This window comes from Rhea pennata, chromosome 4 (genome assembly GCF_028389875.1).
Source record: "Rhea pennata isolate bPtePen1 chromosome 4, bPtePen1.pri, whole genome shotgun sequence".
Taxonomy (NCBI): Eukaryota; Metazoa; Chordata; class Aves; order Rheiformes; family Rheidae; genus Rhea; species Rhea pennata.
In genome coordinates this window covers 76342312-76360225 of record NC_084666.1, presented here as the reverse complement: position 1 = coordinate 76360225, position 17914 = coordinate 76342312, and the positions used below count along the sequence as shown (strand labels likewise).

General features: G+C 38.7%; 1 protein-coding gene across 2 annotated transcripts in view; it reads left to right on the top strand.

The window, feature by feature from the left end:
- The window catches only part of WDFY3 (WD repeat and FYVE domain containing 3), a 177237-nt gene that overhangs the window by 78336 nt on the left and 80987 nt on the right, over positions 1 to 17914 (top strand). For both annotated transcript variants that reach the window (XM_062574355.1, XM_062574354.1), the window contains exons 10-13: positions 730 to 1197; positions 2504 to 2602; positions 8727 to 8920; positions 11237 to 11694. In XM_062574355.1, coding sequence (XP_062430339.1) covers positions 730 to 1197; positions 2504 to 2602; positions 8727 to 8920; positions 11237 to 11694 — 1219 coding nt within the window. The remainder of the gene's footprint in view (positions 1 to 729; positions 1198 to 2503; positions 2603 to 8726; positions 8921 to 11236; positions 11695 to 17914) is intronic.

Below are 17914 nucleotides of genomic sequence, written 5' to 3'. Positions count from 1 at the left end.
CTCTGTAGAGTTTCTCTACACTTAACATTCTCCCTTCCATAGGTGATTTCCAAAGAGTGGAAGGGACAGGATAGTTCGGAGCCTAAGCATGTTGTTTAGCTTTGATCTCAGCTGATGAGGCTTTTTCATTGCTTAGTGCTCTGTTAGACGAGGGGAACCGGATGCATGTTAGTCTAAACTTAGCCTGCCTTCTGTATGATGGAATACAGAGTGCTCTGCTGTTGCTGCAGTGTGTTTTATTATGGACTAGATAGATGACGTAGTCTCGGTTTTTGTTTTCCGCTAGAACCGTAGCTTGTTGCATGTTAAAAAAAAAAAATATATATATATATATATATATATATATATATATATATATATATATATATATATATATATATATATATATATGGATCAGCTTAGTTCTGGTATCACGTCTTAACCTTCACCAACCCTTAGGCTGCTTTAAGGAAAGTATCATTTGTTTAGCGGCACGTACACACGCTTGTTTTCAAAGATGAAAATGTCATATTAACAACATTAGATTGTAAAACTTGCAGTATAATTGAGTATACAAAGGCTTCTTAGAGAAATCAATTTTAATATAATATATGTTATTAAAGGTAACAGGTACTGTTATTTTATTGATATTTATGAAAATGCATGAATCATTAGTAATGAGTGTGCTCACTGTTTATGATTATTAAAAAATTTCTGTTTTATTCCTCCCATCTGTGTTTCCTGATTTAGGTCACAATGTGAGGAATATTCAAGCATTCTCTGTCCTCCAGAACGCATTTTTGAAAGCAAAAACTAACTATCTAGCACAAATCATCCTTGATGCCATCACAAATATTTATATGGCGGACAACGCTAACTACTTCATTTTGGAATCACAGCACACTTTGTCTCAGTTTGCAGAGAAAATTTCTAAACTTCCAGAAGTGCAGACCAAATACTTCGAGATGCTGGAATTTGTCGTCTTCAGCTTAAATTACATACCCTGTAAAGAACTGATCAGCGTAAGCATCCTTCTAAAATCCAGCACCTCTTACCAGTGTAGCATCATTGCAATGAAGACGCTTCTTAAATTCACTCGTCATGACTACATCTTCAAGGATGTCTTCAGAGAGGTGGGGCTTTTGGAGGTGATGGTAAATCTTCTTCATAAATATGCAGCCCTTTTGAAAGATCCCACTCAGGCTCTGAACGATCAAGGTACAGTGCCCTCTTCGTTTTACTACTATGTGTCGTCTTTGGCTGGGAGTGGTGGAGGCCGGTGCTTACGAGGAGGAACGAGCGAGTTTGCATGCCTGACTAAAGGGCTCAGTTCTGCCAGGGACTGCTGTTTGATCTTAGATTTCCTGGGAATTCCTCCTCCTTTATGCTGTGGAAGAAACTTGAGGCGGTCTTTAATGAAAGATGCTGTGCGAATGCGAAATAGGAGTTCGTATTTTCCTTTTTAAATGATTTTTGATGTAACTGTTTTAATATTTAAGTTATATAACAAAAGAGAAAGTGAAGGAGTGATGAATAGTATTTATATTGCTGTAGATAGACAATATATTTCTCTTTATCACTGAAGGTACTTAGGTGTTTCAGTATGCTTAACCCCAGCTGTGAAAAGAGGCTTGAGTGCATACTTGTACTCTTAATAGGAGCATCTGTACACATACACATACACCTACCCCTACCTGTTTTTATATTCTTTATTCAAAATGCAGTATTATTAGTGTATATCAGTGGCATTTGCTTTTTAGTTATAATCTTTGACTGTTTCACCTGGATTTATCATCTGAAGTTTTGTTTATGAGTGGTAGCAGTTGACTAGAGGTAGAAAGCTTCATTGCCAGCAGCTCTACTGAAAGGTGTATCAGTTATCAAGGGCTTCTTCAGAAATGCACCCATCTGTCAGCTGGTTAGAGTGCTACCTGGATACACATGCCCTTGTGTTTTGGCTTCCTTCTGTAAGTTTTTCTTTTAAAAAAAAAAAAAAAATTTTTTTTCCGTTATGCTATGGTGTTTGAAATACCACACACAATATTGGTTCATCTTCTATACCTGTTGAATTATCAATGCATTTAATATAATCATGTGAATGTAGTTATGTGCTTTTGTTTGGAATTTCTCTTTCAAGTACTGAATACTTAACAAGACAGATCCTCTTAGGCTTTAAAGATGGTAAGCAACCGTGACTTCAGGAAATAAGAATTGAAGTTATGACATGATGCATGCAGCTGCTGTGTCAACTGCCTAAGCTTCCAGTACTCAAAAGCCTCTGTGTTTAAATCTTGTTTTTGTAGTTAAGTTTTAGTGTTAAGCTGGTTAAGTTAGTAAAGTTTTAGTTAAACTTTCCTGGGTGTGCATTTGTAGACAAAATCCTAATTTGCTTTGAAATTTGGGTATGCTGCATATTTTCTGGAGAAACCAAAGGGGAATAAAAAGTGCTGGTGGAAAATATGAAGCGTCATTTTGCAGAAGAGTGATTTTTACTATGTCTTGGCCTTCTGAAATTATTTTTTAGGGGATTCAAGAAACAGTTCATTTGAGGACCAAAAGCAGCTGGCTTTATTGGTTATGGAGACCTTGACAGTACTACTACAAGGATCAAACACAAATGCAGGTAAGTAAGGAGGCCGCTGGCAAAGTAGTTGTGAAAATGTAACTCTGAAGCACACGCCTGAAGGCAGAGTGATCTTGATTAATTGCCTGAAAAGAAAGGTAAAATTATCAAACACAGTGAAGTGCTCTTTTTCTCCTCTTAATTTTTTTCAGAAGAAAATGTGGATGGTTTAGGCTACAGTGTATAAAATAGGAGTATAGTATAGGGGGAAGAACTCCTTTGTGAGGGTTTGTTTAAAAAAAAAAAACCCCTATCACCACTTGCCGACAACACTATAATAATTTGTAATAGGGCTTTCAATGTTGGTTTTATTTTGAAAGATTTAAGCGCAGTTAGGTATGTAATCTGTTGACACTGGCGTGTCTATTTAAATCTGATAAAAATCCAGGTGATGCGTAGTGAAAGACAACTTTCTGTTTTTAAAGGCAACTTCCCAGAGAGTGTGTACAAACTGGGCTCAGTTACGAGCGTTGGTTTTTAAAATCAGGCGGATCCCTGTTATGCTGTATGCTATTTTATTATCCAACACATCTTGACAATAAAATGAACAATATGTATACCTAATAGAAGTAAAAGCTATCTTTGAGAACTTTAAATAACAGATGGAGGGTGAGTGATACAACAGAAGCAATCCTTGAGGAACCGGAAGGCTTCTGGTCTTGAAGGCCATGGAACATCTTTATTCCAGCACTTCCTTCCCTCGATTCTGACTCTTTTTTTTCCCTCCATTTTTTTTGTTTTTGTTTTCATTTTACTAGGAGAAATAAGAATCTGTGACAAACGCTGAAGAACGCAATCCTGAAAATTGGCCAACTCAGTTGGCAGCTCACTGTTTAAACACGGTTTCTGTTCTGACTGAGTAAAGCTTGTAACTCTTTTTATTATTATTATCATTTTCTTAGCTCCCCTTTTCTGGGCAAATTGTTTCTTGAAATCTATCCTTACTATTTAATAGCTGCTGGACAAATCAGAGTACTTTACTAAACAGACTTTTGTCATGCCCTAGGTTTTGTTGTTGTTCTTAAACTGTTCTCCCATGATGTTCTTGCTTATCTAGGTAAGCTCATTTATACCCTACATAGGTATAACAAATGCAAGCAGATTTTAAAGCAGTATAGTTGCTAATAAAAAGAACTGACCAGCTGATGAATACTTCTTGGGGCAAGGTGGTGTTTATAAAAGGTGTTGTTGTAAAGCAGAAGGTATGGAAAAAGTAAGAGGGAATCAGCAGTGAGTCAGGCTGAAAATTTGGGTCCGTCTTTAAGTTTCGATTCGTGCCTTCATATTTTGGGAGATTATCCCTGCCGTTCTGAGCTTTCTGAAATGATTTAATCTTCCTGCCTTTGGCAATTTATGTTTTTAGTGTTTGTAGCACTGCTGTATTTCTTAACTCCAGCTCTTTCGGACAAGATTATCCTCGGTATCGTAGTGGCTCTGTAAAAATCCCGTTAAGTTGGTGCTTTTCTCTTTATTAGTTCAAGTGGGAGTTGGAACAAAGTGGTGTTTGTGGGTGCACCACCGCTGATGCAAAGGAAGTACTTTCCATCTATAATCCTCAGCTTGGATTAGTGTTACGGGACTTGCAAAAGCGAGAAAGCAAGGTGATGGACTACTGTTGCTGACAGATTCTGCAGCTCTGTTAGAAAGTGTAGGGATTTGCAAATTTAGCCTATGTGAAAATCATTGCTCCAGGGTTAGATGAGAGCAGTGGCCAGCAGTGATCTCATTTAAGAACAAGCAAATGGGAAATAAGTCATAGGGACCTATTTCCTTGCTTTTCCTAGGGAAGAGTAGGAAGGGCAGTTGTTTTCATCTGAAACCTATGGACCTTTTCCAGCAGTAAAACACAGAAGCAAGTTAACACATCTGGGCTTATAAACACGTAGCATACAAACACATATTGAAACTTACTACTTACAATGCCAAGATTTTAAAAAATTATATTGCTTTCGAGCTAAATCTGAGGCTAAATCAAAATTACAAACTGTTTCTTATGACTTACAAGAGAAAAGAAGATCCAGTGTTTTTTTTTTTTAATCTCTCTTTTTTTAATACTATTCCATTTTGTGGGAGTGCATGCAGCTGTTTAAAAACTTGTTTCTCTAGCTTTCAGTTAATCTAATTGCAGCCAATGCTCTCTCTTTGTCCTATGGGTAGAAAGTAGTAACAATTTTTTTATTTGCTTTTACAGTGGAGAACCCGTCACACCTGCACCAAATGCAAAGTGACAGAATTCTATTTGGTGCCCAGATGTTGTTGACAGTTGCCTGAAAATTACTTTTTCTGACTGAAAGAGGGTTTTTTTTTTTGGGGGGGGGGGGGGGAGTGCGGCGCAGAACAGGAACTGCGTGACTGATTAAAGATTGATTTTTTTTCTATTAGAACTAGTGTCAGGTGAATTGTCAGAAAATTTGTTTGCAGTTGAAAAGAAAGATTCAAAGCATGGTGTATCTGTGGCAAATTATATTTTTCTCTGTACACTTGTTTTTGTTTTCCTGATCCTGGAAAAATGTATTTGTGTTCTTTGGGAGTGAGAAGGCCTGTTGGCATACTTCAGCGTGAGCTGGATCTTGCCTCTAAGATAGTGTATTTACCTGCGTAGGCCCAGAATAAGAATCGCTTTATAGTTTTTCCTTTATCTGAGTTTAACACAAGGATAGTGTCAGCTGGGATGGTCAGGAACTGTCAAGATTTTGCCTTTTTTTTAACGGTGCGTTTTCTTTTAAATCCTTTGAAGGAGTTGATGAACACCTTGCACAGGACAGACGCGGTCCGGATGGGACAGGAGCAAGAAGGGGGGGGATCCGTGTCTCCCCCGCTCCTTCCGCGGCAGTGCCAGGCTGAGTGTGAGTTGGTCTCTCCGGTGGGCAGAGCTGGCAGCCCCGGCTCAGTGCTTCAGCCCCCGCCCAAAGGACAGCTGCTAGCAGGGCCCCAGCGCGGCCCTGCTAAAATCTGCAGCGCAGAGCTGGATTCGGTGCAGGTAGAGGAGGGAGTCTTAGCCCTGCCATCAGCTCCCATTCGTTTCCCCTGAGCATGGCACTGGAGTCACTCGTGTTCTTATTTCAATGTCTCAAGTGGTACTAATGATGCAATCAAAAAGCAAGAGATGAGATTTTAATGGGAGCACTAAAGCCTCCCTACCATTTTCCTCCATCTGCTGTCCCACTTGTCTGTTATTTTCTATTTACAGAAACAGCATACGATGTTGCAGCAAAGTGGCAAGGATGCAGTTTCCATAACTGTTCTAGCTCTTATTTTCAGATTAGTAGGTCACTGAAGAGGAGGATGCTTTCAAAAGAATGCGGTCAAAAGCGAGGTAGAAAGTATAAGCAAGATTTTCAAGACCATGAAATGTAATAAAGGGTGTTCATTGTTGGTGTGAAAAGGGGTTAGTAGAAGAAAATTCCTGTGTCCATTGGAGACATCCAGAACTGAGTGGAATATGTGCTGCCAACACCTTTGCCTTGGTTGGTGGTAAGGGATTACAGCATTACTAATTCTGAAGGACTCTATCAAAAATTACGTTTGGGAATGGGGGTTGGAATTCAGAGTAGGCCCATGACTGCATCTTAGTGTACTCTAGAGGAAAGAAAATATTGTCTAGCTAAGTTTATAAGTTCAGAATTAGTTACCACTGTTGAGGAATGTTGGTAGCACTGTTTTAGAAAGGGTACGATGCCGTCGAGTCTGGTTCCACGTGCTGAGGCTGGATTACCTATGCGTAGGCCATCCTGAGCAGGTGTTTGAAGCTATTAAACTTTCCAGGAAGGATTTTACATAGTGTTCTTCTCTTGATAGTTCTAATGTTTTATCATTTATCAGAGCTTTTGCTCATATACAAACGTGTATTCTTTGCTATGAGTTAAGCTTACATCATCTTGATATTTATTCCGTTCTCAGTGGTTTTGGAGAACAACGCAGATCACTGTTATCTTTAAAGCAGCCATGTCTATGTTAGATGACTTTTATCCTCCTCTCCTCTGTGTTAATATGCTGGGGTGCTACATTGGGTTGTTTGTTTTTTTTTTTTTTTTTTTTTTTTCCAATCCATCGTGTGCAGTATTTAGACTGAGCATTTGCCTCCTGCTCAGGTTCTGATCCATTAAAACTTCCAGAGTTGTCTATGCCATTTTACCACTCCATGCATTTTCAAGTGGTTGGCCCCCAGTTCTGTTGAATTCCAACTTGTGGCTTCAGACCACTTTTCAAGATCACTTTCAAGCTCCATCCGCTGAGCGTTTCCAACATCTGCCAGCTTGGGGTTGTCTGCACGCTTGATAAATACGTTCCTTGTTCCATCAGCAAAGGCAATATTCACTGCGCTCAAGATAAACCCCAGTGGCGCGTCCTTTGTCAAATCAGAAAGGCATTTCAGTGACCCAGGTGTTACTCTGCGTTGATGTTTCAGTTTGTTACGCATTTAGTCTGTCGTGGTTGCATTTATGCTGTTTTGTGGGTTGCTTATGAGAATGCTATGTTTAATGCTGCTGGAAGATTTACTGAAGCTGAGATACTTTTCAGATGCTACTTCCCCTGTATCTACCAAGCTAGTTATGCTGTAAAGGAGAGGAGGGAAAAATGATATTGTTGATTTAGTAGATGAATTTTTTTCAATGACAAATGAAGAAGCAAGTAAATTATTCTGAAATGAGGAAGTTTAGAGAGGAATTAGCATAGATTGCAGGTGAATTACATGAATCAATTATGCACTTCCATATTTATTGCTCTGCTTTGGTTTTCCTGTGTAAGAAAAGGCAGAATTAGCAAAGATTTGGAAAAGAGTGGCAAAAAGGTTAGCTGGGGAAGAGTTGCAAAGAGTTTTTTTTTTTTTTTTTTTTTTTTTTTTTTTTTTTTTTTTTTTTTTTTTTTTTTTTTAAGACCAATTGTTTCATTTCTAAGGCTGAATGAGAGGAGGTGGTGTAAGGATGTGATAACGTCTCTAGGAGACGGAAACGACTTTATGTTTTAGAAGCGGTTGGATGTTGGCTGGGTCTCTGCCCGTAGGGCTAAGTTACACATGCACCTTTTTGGCAGAGTGTCTAAGGTACCTAAGCCTTGCTCCTGTGAGATACCAACTGTGGTACTCGAAGGCTTCACCAGCTCAACCTTCAGGGGTTTGATAGAGCCGTGCAGGATGATTTTGAAACCTTTTCTCAAAGCAGTTGTGGCTGCTGTTTGGGTGGCACGGTTGGGATGGGAGCCCAGTGGCACTGTACCCAGAAGCCAGCAGGGGTTTTAGGTCATTACGGATGGGCACAAATAGGCATTATGTTGCCTCGAAATGCTTCATCACGCGCTCAAAGCTTTGTTTCTCATCTTAAAATGGTATGTCTGATAAGGTTTTCTGAACTTTGTGATACGGTTTTCTGAACTTCGTGCATAATTGGTAAGAGAATTTCAGGCAGGGAATGCAGGTGTCCAGACCTAGACAGGTTCACAGGATAGTCAAGAATCTAGACTGAAAGTGGAAGAATTGTAAAATATTACTTCGTGGTCAGTGAAGTCTAGGGAGCTGACCGTTGAGACATCCCACCTCCCCTGAAAAAGACAAATGGATGACAAACCTAACGTTTCAAGGTTCATGGCCTCTCCTTTTGCCATGTCTGTATCTTATGCAGGGAACATAATTCCAATACATTGTAAATAGATTCAAGCGCTTCTCAATCAATGCTTCTAGTTTGCTATTTTTATCTAGAAGCATAGTTATATTTTGGCAATGAACAAAATTGAATGCAAGCACAGTCCTTACCCAAAACAGCTTGTAGTTTCCACTAAAGATACAGTTTCTGCTATGTTTTATTTGTTTCATTCCGTGACTCCTAGAATTCCGCATGAAGTTAATAACTACTGAATATGAAGACATTCTTAGAACTTATCTATATCCCTGTACTCAACACCCTCAATGAAAAAAGTTGTAAAAGTATCGTTTAAGTTCTGCTCTGTTTTGCAGTGAGAGAGCGGGGGAGAAATTCTTTTAATAGCTGTACGACAAAAACTGTCTTTCAATCTGTAGAAGTGAAAACAGAAACATTTTGTGTTGTATTTGTTATTATTTGTTACTGATTGTATTATTCAAATTCCTTATGTTCTTGTCCTGTTCTCCCACTTCCCCTCTTCTGCACAGGTATTTTCAGGGAGTTTGGCGGCGCAAGATGCGTGCACAACATAGTGAAGTATCCGCAATGCCGGCAGCATGCGCTGATGATCATCCAGCAGCTGGTGTTATCACCTAGTGGGGAAGATGATATGGGCACTTTGTTAGGACTGATGCACTCAGCTCCACCTACGGAACTGCAGCTGAAGACAGACATCTTAAGGGTAAATGAAGTACTGCTTAGGACTCTGGCTCTTACGATGCAGTGTAAATAGGGTTTGACTGGATGTATAGCTGCTGAGTATAGAGATTGCCCATAGAGCCGAAATGAGTAAATTAGATGTTCCTTTCTTGCTTTCCTACACGAGAAGTTTCAGAATCACAGATGTGACCACCAGTGAACAAGATGGTTGCTTTTAGCATCATCGTTTGTAATCATCGTTAGTGGGTGAGAAATGAGGGCCTACAGTTAGGGTAGTCTTCCCTGGCAGGGTATTAGTCAGTTAAAAATGCTGAAAAATACATAGAAAAACGAGCACTTAACACACAAGTGTATTTTCAGTGCCTAGCTTGAATTTTCCTCTGGCAGACATCCATTCTTATCATAGAATCATAGAATTGGTAAGGTTGGAAGGTACGTCTGGAGATCATCTAGTTCAACCGTCGAGTGAGTGGCCCATACAGGGATCGAACCCGCGACCTTGGTATTATTAGCGCCACACTCTAACCAACAGAGCTAAATGTAACCCCTAGTATTTAATTTGCCAACATAAATGTAAATAATTGTGACCATAAAAGATCAGTCTAAAATTGAAGAGGACTGTGAGTAGAGGAGGAAAAGAGAAGAATGTCAACTGTGTTCTGTATTACTAGTTATATTTGGTCACTAATCTAGGATCACAGTTTCTTCTCGGAAGAGCTGATGTTATTTTTTAAATGTATATAATACTGTTTTTTTAAGATAGAAAAGAAGCCGAGGCAAGTCATAATAGGTAAAAATGAATCTTGCTGGAAAGAACTCAGATACAGCAAGGTTCATCTCTGTTAGAAGGAACTGTTGTATTTCTCTTGTAGGTGAGCAGTCTTATGTCATTCAAAAAGACGAAGAGGAAAGCTAGTAATAAAACGATTCATTCTACGTACCTCGTCTGTCAACGTTTTTAGTAATTTTTAAAGCATGACACTTAGGGGAAAGAAGGATATTGCAATTTCCCCATGGATTTAAGATATTAAGCCAGAGTTTCTGTCCTTTTCATCTGACCTGTTGTAGTTGTCTTCTATGTGTGCTGCTTTAGGAAGTTTTGGGGATGGAACTGACAGCCTAGAGCACTGTAGGCGGTACGTCCCTTGTTTTTTCTCCAGGTTTGCCAGCAGACGAGATAACTGTCCTCAGAGGAAGGAATCAGTCTGGCCATTTTATTACCTGTCTGCTAACTGCGTACTTAATGCACGATTCCAAAGAAGTGAAATTTCTGTTAGGAAAACTTTTTTTTTTTTCTGTTTTTAAGCCTATTCTTTTTTTGTATCAAGAATGTTTTTCTGTTGTTTGTGGTATTTCACACTGAAAAAAAATTTCTTCTGTATTCTGTGTTCATACTTGGGTCAAAGTTCTGAAGACAGCTTTTTTATTTTTGGTTGGCTGGAGGTTGATATGTCCCTCCCCATGCCAAGAAATTAAGAAAAATATGACTATTATTCTCTACTACCTAGATATTTGTTATTTCCACTGTCTACTCTATGACTTTATGTTTATAACACAAGTAACATTTTCTCAAGATTTGTTTTGCTATGTCAGATTTATTTTTAAACAACAGAGGTTTTAAAATCTTGTTTCATTTGGTTTTTTGTTTTTATTTCAAAGTAGAGATTTATTAATTTCGTTATAGAGAAAGGCAAAACTAAGCTTTGGGGGGTTAATGGAGGGCTAAGTTTTTAGGGGGTTGTTTGTTTTGCCGTATTACGTTTGAGAAATGCTGTGGCTTCTTGACTGGTACGTAGCAGCTTGTCAGCTTCTAATGCGTGCTAGATTAGTGAGACCCCTATGTCAGGATGCTCCAAGGCTTTTAAGTGTTTAGATTTCTCATTGCTACAGGCAGGCATCTGCCCAGTTTGAATTTGTATTGTTTATGAAGTAGGATGGCAGAGCAGATTTCTCTTGAATCCCTGTATTCTGTGCCTTATTAAGAGAATCACTTGGGGGTGTTGAGTTCCCTTGTAGACTTTGTCAAGGTTTTTTGTTGGCAGCTCATTTACCAATTAATTTTGTCATCTCTTAATTACAGATATTGCTTCTTCCCCACCACTCTATCTTTTCATTTTGTTAGCTCTTGAGGATGTGGACTCTTACAGTCCCTGATATGCTGATCTTCAGAGACTTCAGGCATTACCAAATTCTGACAAATGTCAATAATAGTTTTAGTAGCATACCAAACAAAGTTCATATCTTTTTCAAGGTATTAGTAATGCTGCTGGGTTTTTCTTTTCTTCTTTCTTTTTTTTTTTTTTTTTGTCTTTTTTGTTTTGTTTTGTTTTGTCCATAGGCCCTTCTCTCAGTGCTAAGAGAAAGTCACCGCACAAGAACGGTTTTTAGAAAAGTTGGTGGATTTGTGTATGTCACATCTTTACTCGTTGCTATGGAAAGATCCTTGTGCTCACCACCTAAGAATGGCTGGGAGAAAGTAAACCAGAATCAAGTGTTTGAACTGCTTCACACTGTGTTCTGCACATTGACTGCAGCAATGCGCTATGAGCCAGCCAACTCTCATTTCTTCAAAACAGAGATCCAGTATGAAAAGCTGGCAGATGCTGTTCGATTGCTTGGCTGCTTCTCAGACTCAAGAAAAATAAGTCCCTTGAATGTCTTCCCTTCAAATACACAGCTATTTCAAAGACTATTGGAGGATGACCTAATATCCCTGGATTCAGTGTCACCCACGCTACGACACTGCAGCAAACTTTTTATTTACCTCTACAGAGTAGCAACAGATTCTTTTGACAGGTATGGGTCGTCTTTTTTTCTTTTCTTTTTCCTTAGAATTCCCCAAATAGTTTCCTTGAAATACATTCATTAAAACCTTTAGTATTTCCATCTTAATCTGTTGCTTTGTTCCTTCACTTCACCAAGAGGAATAAGGTGTCTACATCTGACCAAATACTGATTAGTATGTGGTGGTTTCAAGGCTATGCAGTATTCCCTCTCTTGAATGTTTTCATTGTGACAACAGTTAAGATAGAGATGACCGTTTTTGATGATATTTGATATATTTAAACAAGCTGTTGGTCTGCCTGTCTGCTTGCTTTATCCTACAAAACTGCAAGACCTTTGTTCATCTTCTAAGTCAAATGAAAAAATGGTTGTTGAGCATCACACCGTAATTTCTGGTTTTCTTCAATATGGAATTTTAAGATGAGTTATTATCTAATTCACAGCAATTGATCCTTTTTTTTAGATGGATAGGCATGTTCTTCAAAGTTCCAATTAGCTTGTAAATTAAAAAAAAACTTTTGTGAAGAATTGCAGCAGAACATATTGAAGTACTTGCTTAAATTTTACTTCAGGGTCGTTCTCAGCTATATTTTCATGTACAAGGAAAAAATACAAAGACTTAAGTAGCATATCTTGGGTCTTACAGCTTTTGTACCCCAACTATTTAATGCATGTGGTTTTATTTTCAAAGATGGGACACTTAGAACCTAACAAAGGATCTGATTTTCAAAATATTGAAGGGGTGGTAGCAGTCTTGAGCTATTAATTGAGCTGCAAGTTGGTCAGACTTCCATAAATTAGATGACAAGAAAAATAACTGATTTTTTTTTATGGAAATTTTGCCTGCTAAGCATGCCAGAAATTGATGTACTTAGTCTCAGTTAAAGATATCGTTGGCATTCAGATTGAGGGAGGAAAAAATGTATTAAGAATGCGTTGCACATACTATAAAAGTTAAAACCATAATAGCAGCTAACGGTAGAGTTTGAGGAAGCAAGAATGGGGTAAGTAAATGTCCTAGCTTTTTCGCGTAAGCTATTTCATTCAGTGCTTTTCTTGCTGTCATCTTAAGTGCCTGTGTTTTCCTTTCTTTCTTAAATCTTCTGTTCATCGGTCTTTGTGAAGTTTACATTGTTTTTATTTCTAATCCATGTTGGTCAAACTGATTTTCTCAGACTTTAATTTCTCCTCTTGGTTTCTGCTGTTTAACATCGGAAGAGTGATTCCGCTTCGCTGGCGCGATCGTTAGCGCTGAACCTCGGCCGGGTAACGAGCAAGCGCCGCGGAGCCGTGCCGTAGAGCGGACGGGCGCTTTGCACGTCTCTGGGCTCGCCCGGTGCGTGCTGCTCGCTTGTGCTCTCCGTCGTCGGTGGTGTTTCTGGAGGATGGATCCTATCGAAGATGTGCTGGTGGTCGTTTCTGTAAAACTAACGAGCTTCTGCCTCTGGTTTCTTCTCTAACCTCTCTGTCCCACCCCTGTCTGTTTTGTCTGTAGTCGTGCAGAACAGATCCCTCCCTGCCTGACAAATGAGACTTCTCTCCCCTCTCCTTGGGGGACACCAGCTCTGTCCAGGAAAAGGTACCGACCCTTTTAAGAGAAGCTCATCTTGCTTCTGGTTTTTCTCTCTCGCTCTTGTGTTTCGTTGTTCTTGTTTTTTCTGTGAAATTTTTTTTCCTTGAGGTGTGCATGTTGACTTGTATGTTTATTGCATAGAATAAATGTGAAGGGGTGTTTCGTAGTGAATCCTAGGTCACGACGCTAATGTATTAAGAACACAATTTAGTGTCTACAGAGCCTTGAATCACTTTCTGCTAAGCTGCTTTTGATTCAAAAACAAGTCAGATCTACTGTCAGATCTAAGGAAGGTGTGAATGCCGTTCTCGGGAGCAGTTGCGAGAAGTTCAGACTGAGCCGGTGGATGAATTAATGAAGATGAGTTTCTTTTTTCCTGACTGATTTTCAGGAAGAGGTATTTTCTTTTAGCCCGAAGGTTGATGGCTTGTTGAACTTCTCATTTGTTAGTAATTACACAGAAAATAAGAAGAATAAAAATAAGAAAGTAAGGTAAGGATGAACCTGTCCGTTCTTGACTGCCGTAGAGCGCAGAGGCATGCTAAATTAGAAGCTTTGGAAAGCAAGCACAATTGACACAGTTCAGAAATCGCAACGCACGTGCACACACACGCATTTTCCCAATCTACTGTCTCATCTCTGTATCTCAGTGTCTGGTAGATTATTTACATGTCGTTTCCCTCCCCCAGCTCCAAATCAACTGCTTCAGCAGCACTGTGGCTTACACACTTTTCATCTTCAAAAGCAAATCTCCGTATCACCTGCGTAGATTCATAGATGGATTGATAGTTTTCTGAGGTGCAGGTGCCGTTTGTGGAAAATATGGTCTTTCTCCCTTGGTGTTCAGATTAAAACATTTCATCAAGGCTCATGCATGGAACGCAGTATGTTTTGCAAAGGGGAAGCCACCAAAGCTGCGCCGGGAACCTGCTCTGAAAGGAAATGCTTGGACTAAAGCAGATTCCCAAAGAAACGTCTGTGTTGCCAATTGACGTTACGCAGGTCACGCGTTGCTGTTCTACGTGAATTGGCTTAGAAAAAGCCACTTTTCTAATAATCCGGAACCTCTCAGGCTGTTATTTCATTCCTAATGCTGAGGTATTTGAGACCAGACTTCACTTACCCTTCAAATAGAAAAACTGTAGCTGCCAAGCACCTCTTCTCTCTCTCTCACTGAGGAAACTTGAATGAAACCAGCCCTTTCCATGAAGGCTTTCTGCAGTTTTGACCAAAATATTAGCCACTAGCGTTGTGGATTACCCTGCTCAGATTCCCTGCGTTCTTCAAATGCAAAAATGTGCAAAAATTTACTTGCAGCAGAATACACGTAATGCCTGCCAAACATAAGCTGATTCCAGGGCATAACGAATTGGTAGTTGACAGTCTGTTAATTTAATATACACACATATGTACAAACACACACATGCATATACATATATATATATATATATATGCATTAGGCATCTTTTTTGGTCTTTCTAATAATAAAAATGCAACATTTGTTTAAAAACTGTGTACTATGAGGCTACGTAAGTATTGTACATTCTAAAAAAATCAGTATGCAGATAGGGTGCTTTAGGTAATTTAAGTAAGCAGTGATACAGGTCCTTGATGAGGTGAATGACTGCATTTGATAATTGACCTTTGCAAAGAAAAATGGCTTTTGGGTGATGCAAGTTGTATAGGACTTCAGGTGAAGATGCAGAAAGGGCATGTGCATGTTAGCCTGGGAGAATTTTCAGATCCGTGAGACAAAAAACATGTTTTCCAGTAAACAAACACAGACAGACAGGCTTTTCGAAAAGTCTGTTGAAGCAGCTGTCTGGTTTCTCACAGTTGTTCAGCACTACGTTTGTCATTCCTACTGAATGCGGGGCTAGTAGTTGGGATCTTTCTCCTTTCAAAAATAAGCAGCTTGGTTTTCCCCACCCAAATTTAGGTTTGGGGCTTTTCTTTTTTTTTTTTTCCTTCTGTTTTTTTTTTAACCTTATGAAAATGTCTCTTCTGACAGCAGCACTCCCTCTTTTCTTGTTCTATTTATTTATGTATTTATTTATTTATCATTACCTCCTTTCCTTTTCTGTCCCCACATCTCCCCAGCTGCTGTGGCCTCTTCAGTTTTCTAGTTCAGATGACAGATCTCTAAGGGGGAGCCCTGAGTTATTTGCCTAAAATTGCAAGCAAACACATGTGCACCCACATCATTTTTATAAACAAAAATAGTTTGGTTCTGTTTTTTATACACACACTTTAGAACAGCTCTGGATAAATAGAGATGCTAAGATTTTCTTACAGATTATGTACCACTATCTGAAGTTGTATTTTCCCAAGGAATGTTGCACACGAAATATTACCTTTAACATAGAGTAAGTATGAATTCTTTAGCACATGTGGTGTTACACCACATAGTTTTATTTCCCAGTGTTACACAAGATACAGTGTTCTTTCACCTCCCTATATAATTTGAATTAAGAACTATAGCTGTGCCACTACTTTGACTGCTGTTAATTCTAGCAGAAGCAAGTCTGACTTGACAGGGCAGGTCTCATCTTTTTTCTCAAGAGGAGGCTTTCGGCATGACAGGCTAAAAGGGAGAAGAGAACATAACTGTCACTTTGTAAAAGTAATGGCTAAAAATGTTTTATAATTTGGATGATAACCACTCTTGGAGAATGATATATATTGAGAGGGATTATCTGCAACAGATCCAGTTTACTTTTTCCAGATAAAACTAGTGTCGTTTTTCATGTTAACAGTTGGACTTAATTATACAATTTGAGTTTGAAATGTTTTCACTTTTTTTCTCCTTTGAATTAGAATGATATATGAATTGTCTCCGATATTTGCCTTTTTCCATCATCTGCTTCTTCCTTTACTCTCTTCTAGAGAATACGAAAATAGAATATAAAAATATGTAAGCTTGAGGAAATGAAATTTATGCAAGTTCTGCACTGAAATACAAACGTATAACATGTGACTTTGGTAGGATTTTATAAGATCTAGTTTCTTTTCCCAGTCTAGCAAATATTTTTTGAACTGGTGGTTTTTCTGGCTTTGGCACAAGTACTCCCGACATGAAGAACTGAATAGGGAAGTTGGGATATCTTAAAGGGATGTGAAAATCATCTAACTAATGATGTGTGCTGGTGGGGTATAATATTTTTCGTAATGATAGCAAAAAAGCGAATTGCCTAATCTTGATTGGATCCCTTGCCCCGTTCTTTGCGTGTGATGCTGAAGTGCAGCCAGGATCATGTGCTTGCCTGTGACTCATACTGAGTAATGGCTCAAGGTTTTATTAGGTGCTGTAGTATGACTTCAAAGTTTGCTTAATGAAGTGAATTTGATACCCCAGATGAGGGCACTTAAAAGTATAATTTGTGTTTTAAAAATTGGTGGCAGTTTGTTCTTTAACAATTTCTTAGGAAGTAGAATTTTGTTAGACTGAAGAGCATTCGTAAATACAAATGGATGTTTAGTTTTTAGGTCATATACCTTAAACTTGCATTGAGACTTTGAAGGTGATGTTAGGAAGTAGGAGTTTTCTTGAAGTATGGAGGAAAAAAAAGTATGAAGAAAAAAAATACTTAAGAGAGTATTATTGCTATGATGCATCAAAAAAATTGCCTGTATTTCAGTCTATGGGTTAGGATAAGTTCTACTGCAGTATTATCAGTTGTTCCACCAGACTTGGTGCGTGAGGTATCTCCTAAGTTGAGGAAAGCTCAGTTTTGTTTTTTAAGATTAAATAAAATGAAGTCTGCTAGAAAAGATTGTTTGAAAAATCAATATTTTAGAGAACTTGTGAAAATACTTTCAAAACTGATGAGGACAGTTTCTCTCTTTTTTTTTTTTTTTTTTTTTTTTTTCTTTTTTCGTAAGTCAATATAAAGTTGCTCTCCTGCTTCAGGTCTGGTGTAAGTACCTGCTGAATGACTAGAGCGTCAATAATTTTTTAAAAAATCTCTTTTTAAAAAGTAGACTTGGATCATTCCACATGCCAGTCTTTTACTGAACTATCCTGAGGCCTCTTGACTGGAAAGCTGTTGTGGATGTATAACACAGTTATGTAGTTGAAATGCTCCTTATTCAGCCCATTTTCTGGTGCTATATTTTGTAACATCTCCTCCTACTCTAAATCTCCCGGTGCCTTGGGCTGCCCCTACAAAGGACGTTTCTTGCCGATTCCAACATGTTTATTTGAGATGAAGCTGTCAATGTTTTTAGGACAGAATCCTACTTCCGACCTTGCTTATCTCCCCTCTATGTCCTGTTTTTCTCAAGAAAAAAAAAAAAAAAAAAAAAGATTTCCTGATCAGAAGTGCTTAATGGGTAAGGCACAGAGACTCCTTGAATGTTAGTGCTCTTGAAGGTGGATTGCGATGGCTGAGAGTGGGAGAGAGGAGAGGAAAGGAAAAGCCTCTTTGGACTGGTCTGATATGAAGAAACCTCTTTTTAAAAGCATTCACTTGTTATAAAATAGCACTGAATATTTGGCCTTCGGGGCAACTTGTTCCATGCAAGTTCCGTATCCCTTCTCAAAACCAGGCATAAATGGGAAATAATAGAGAAATAATACCTGTTACATTTTGTTGTGGTGAGCATGAACTTTTCAAGAAGCAGGTCCACGCGAGGTATCCTTGCTTCTAAACTATGGCT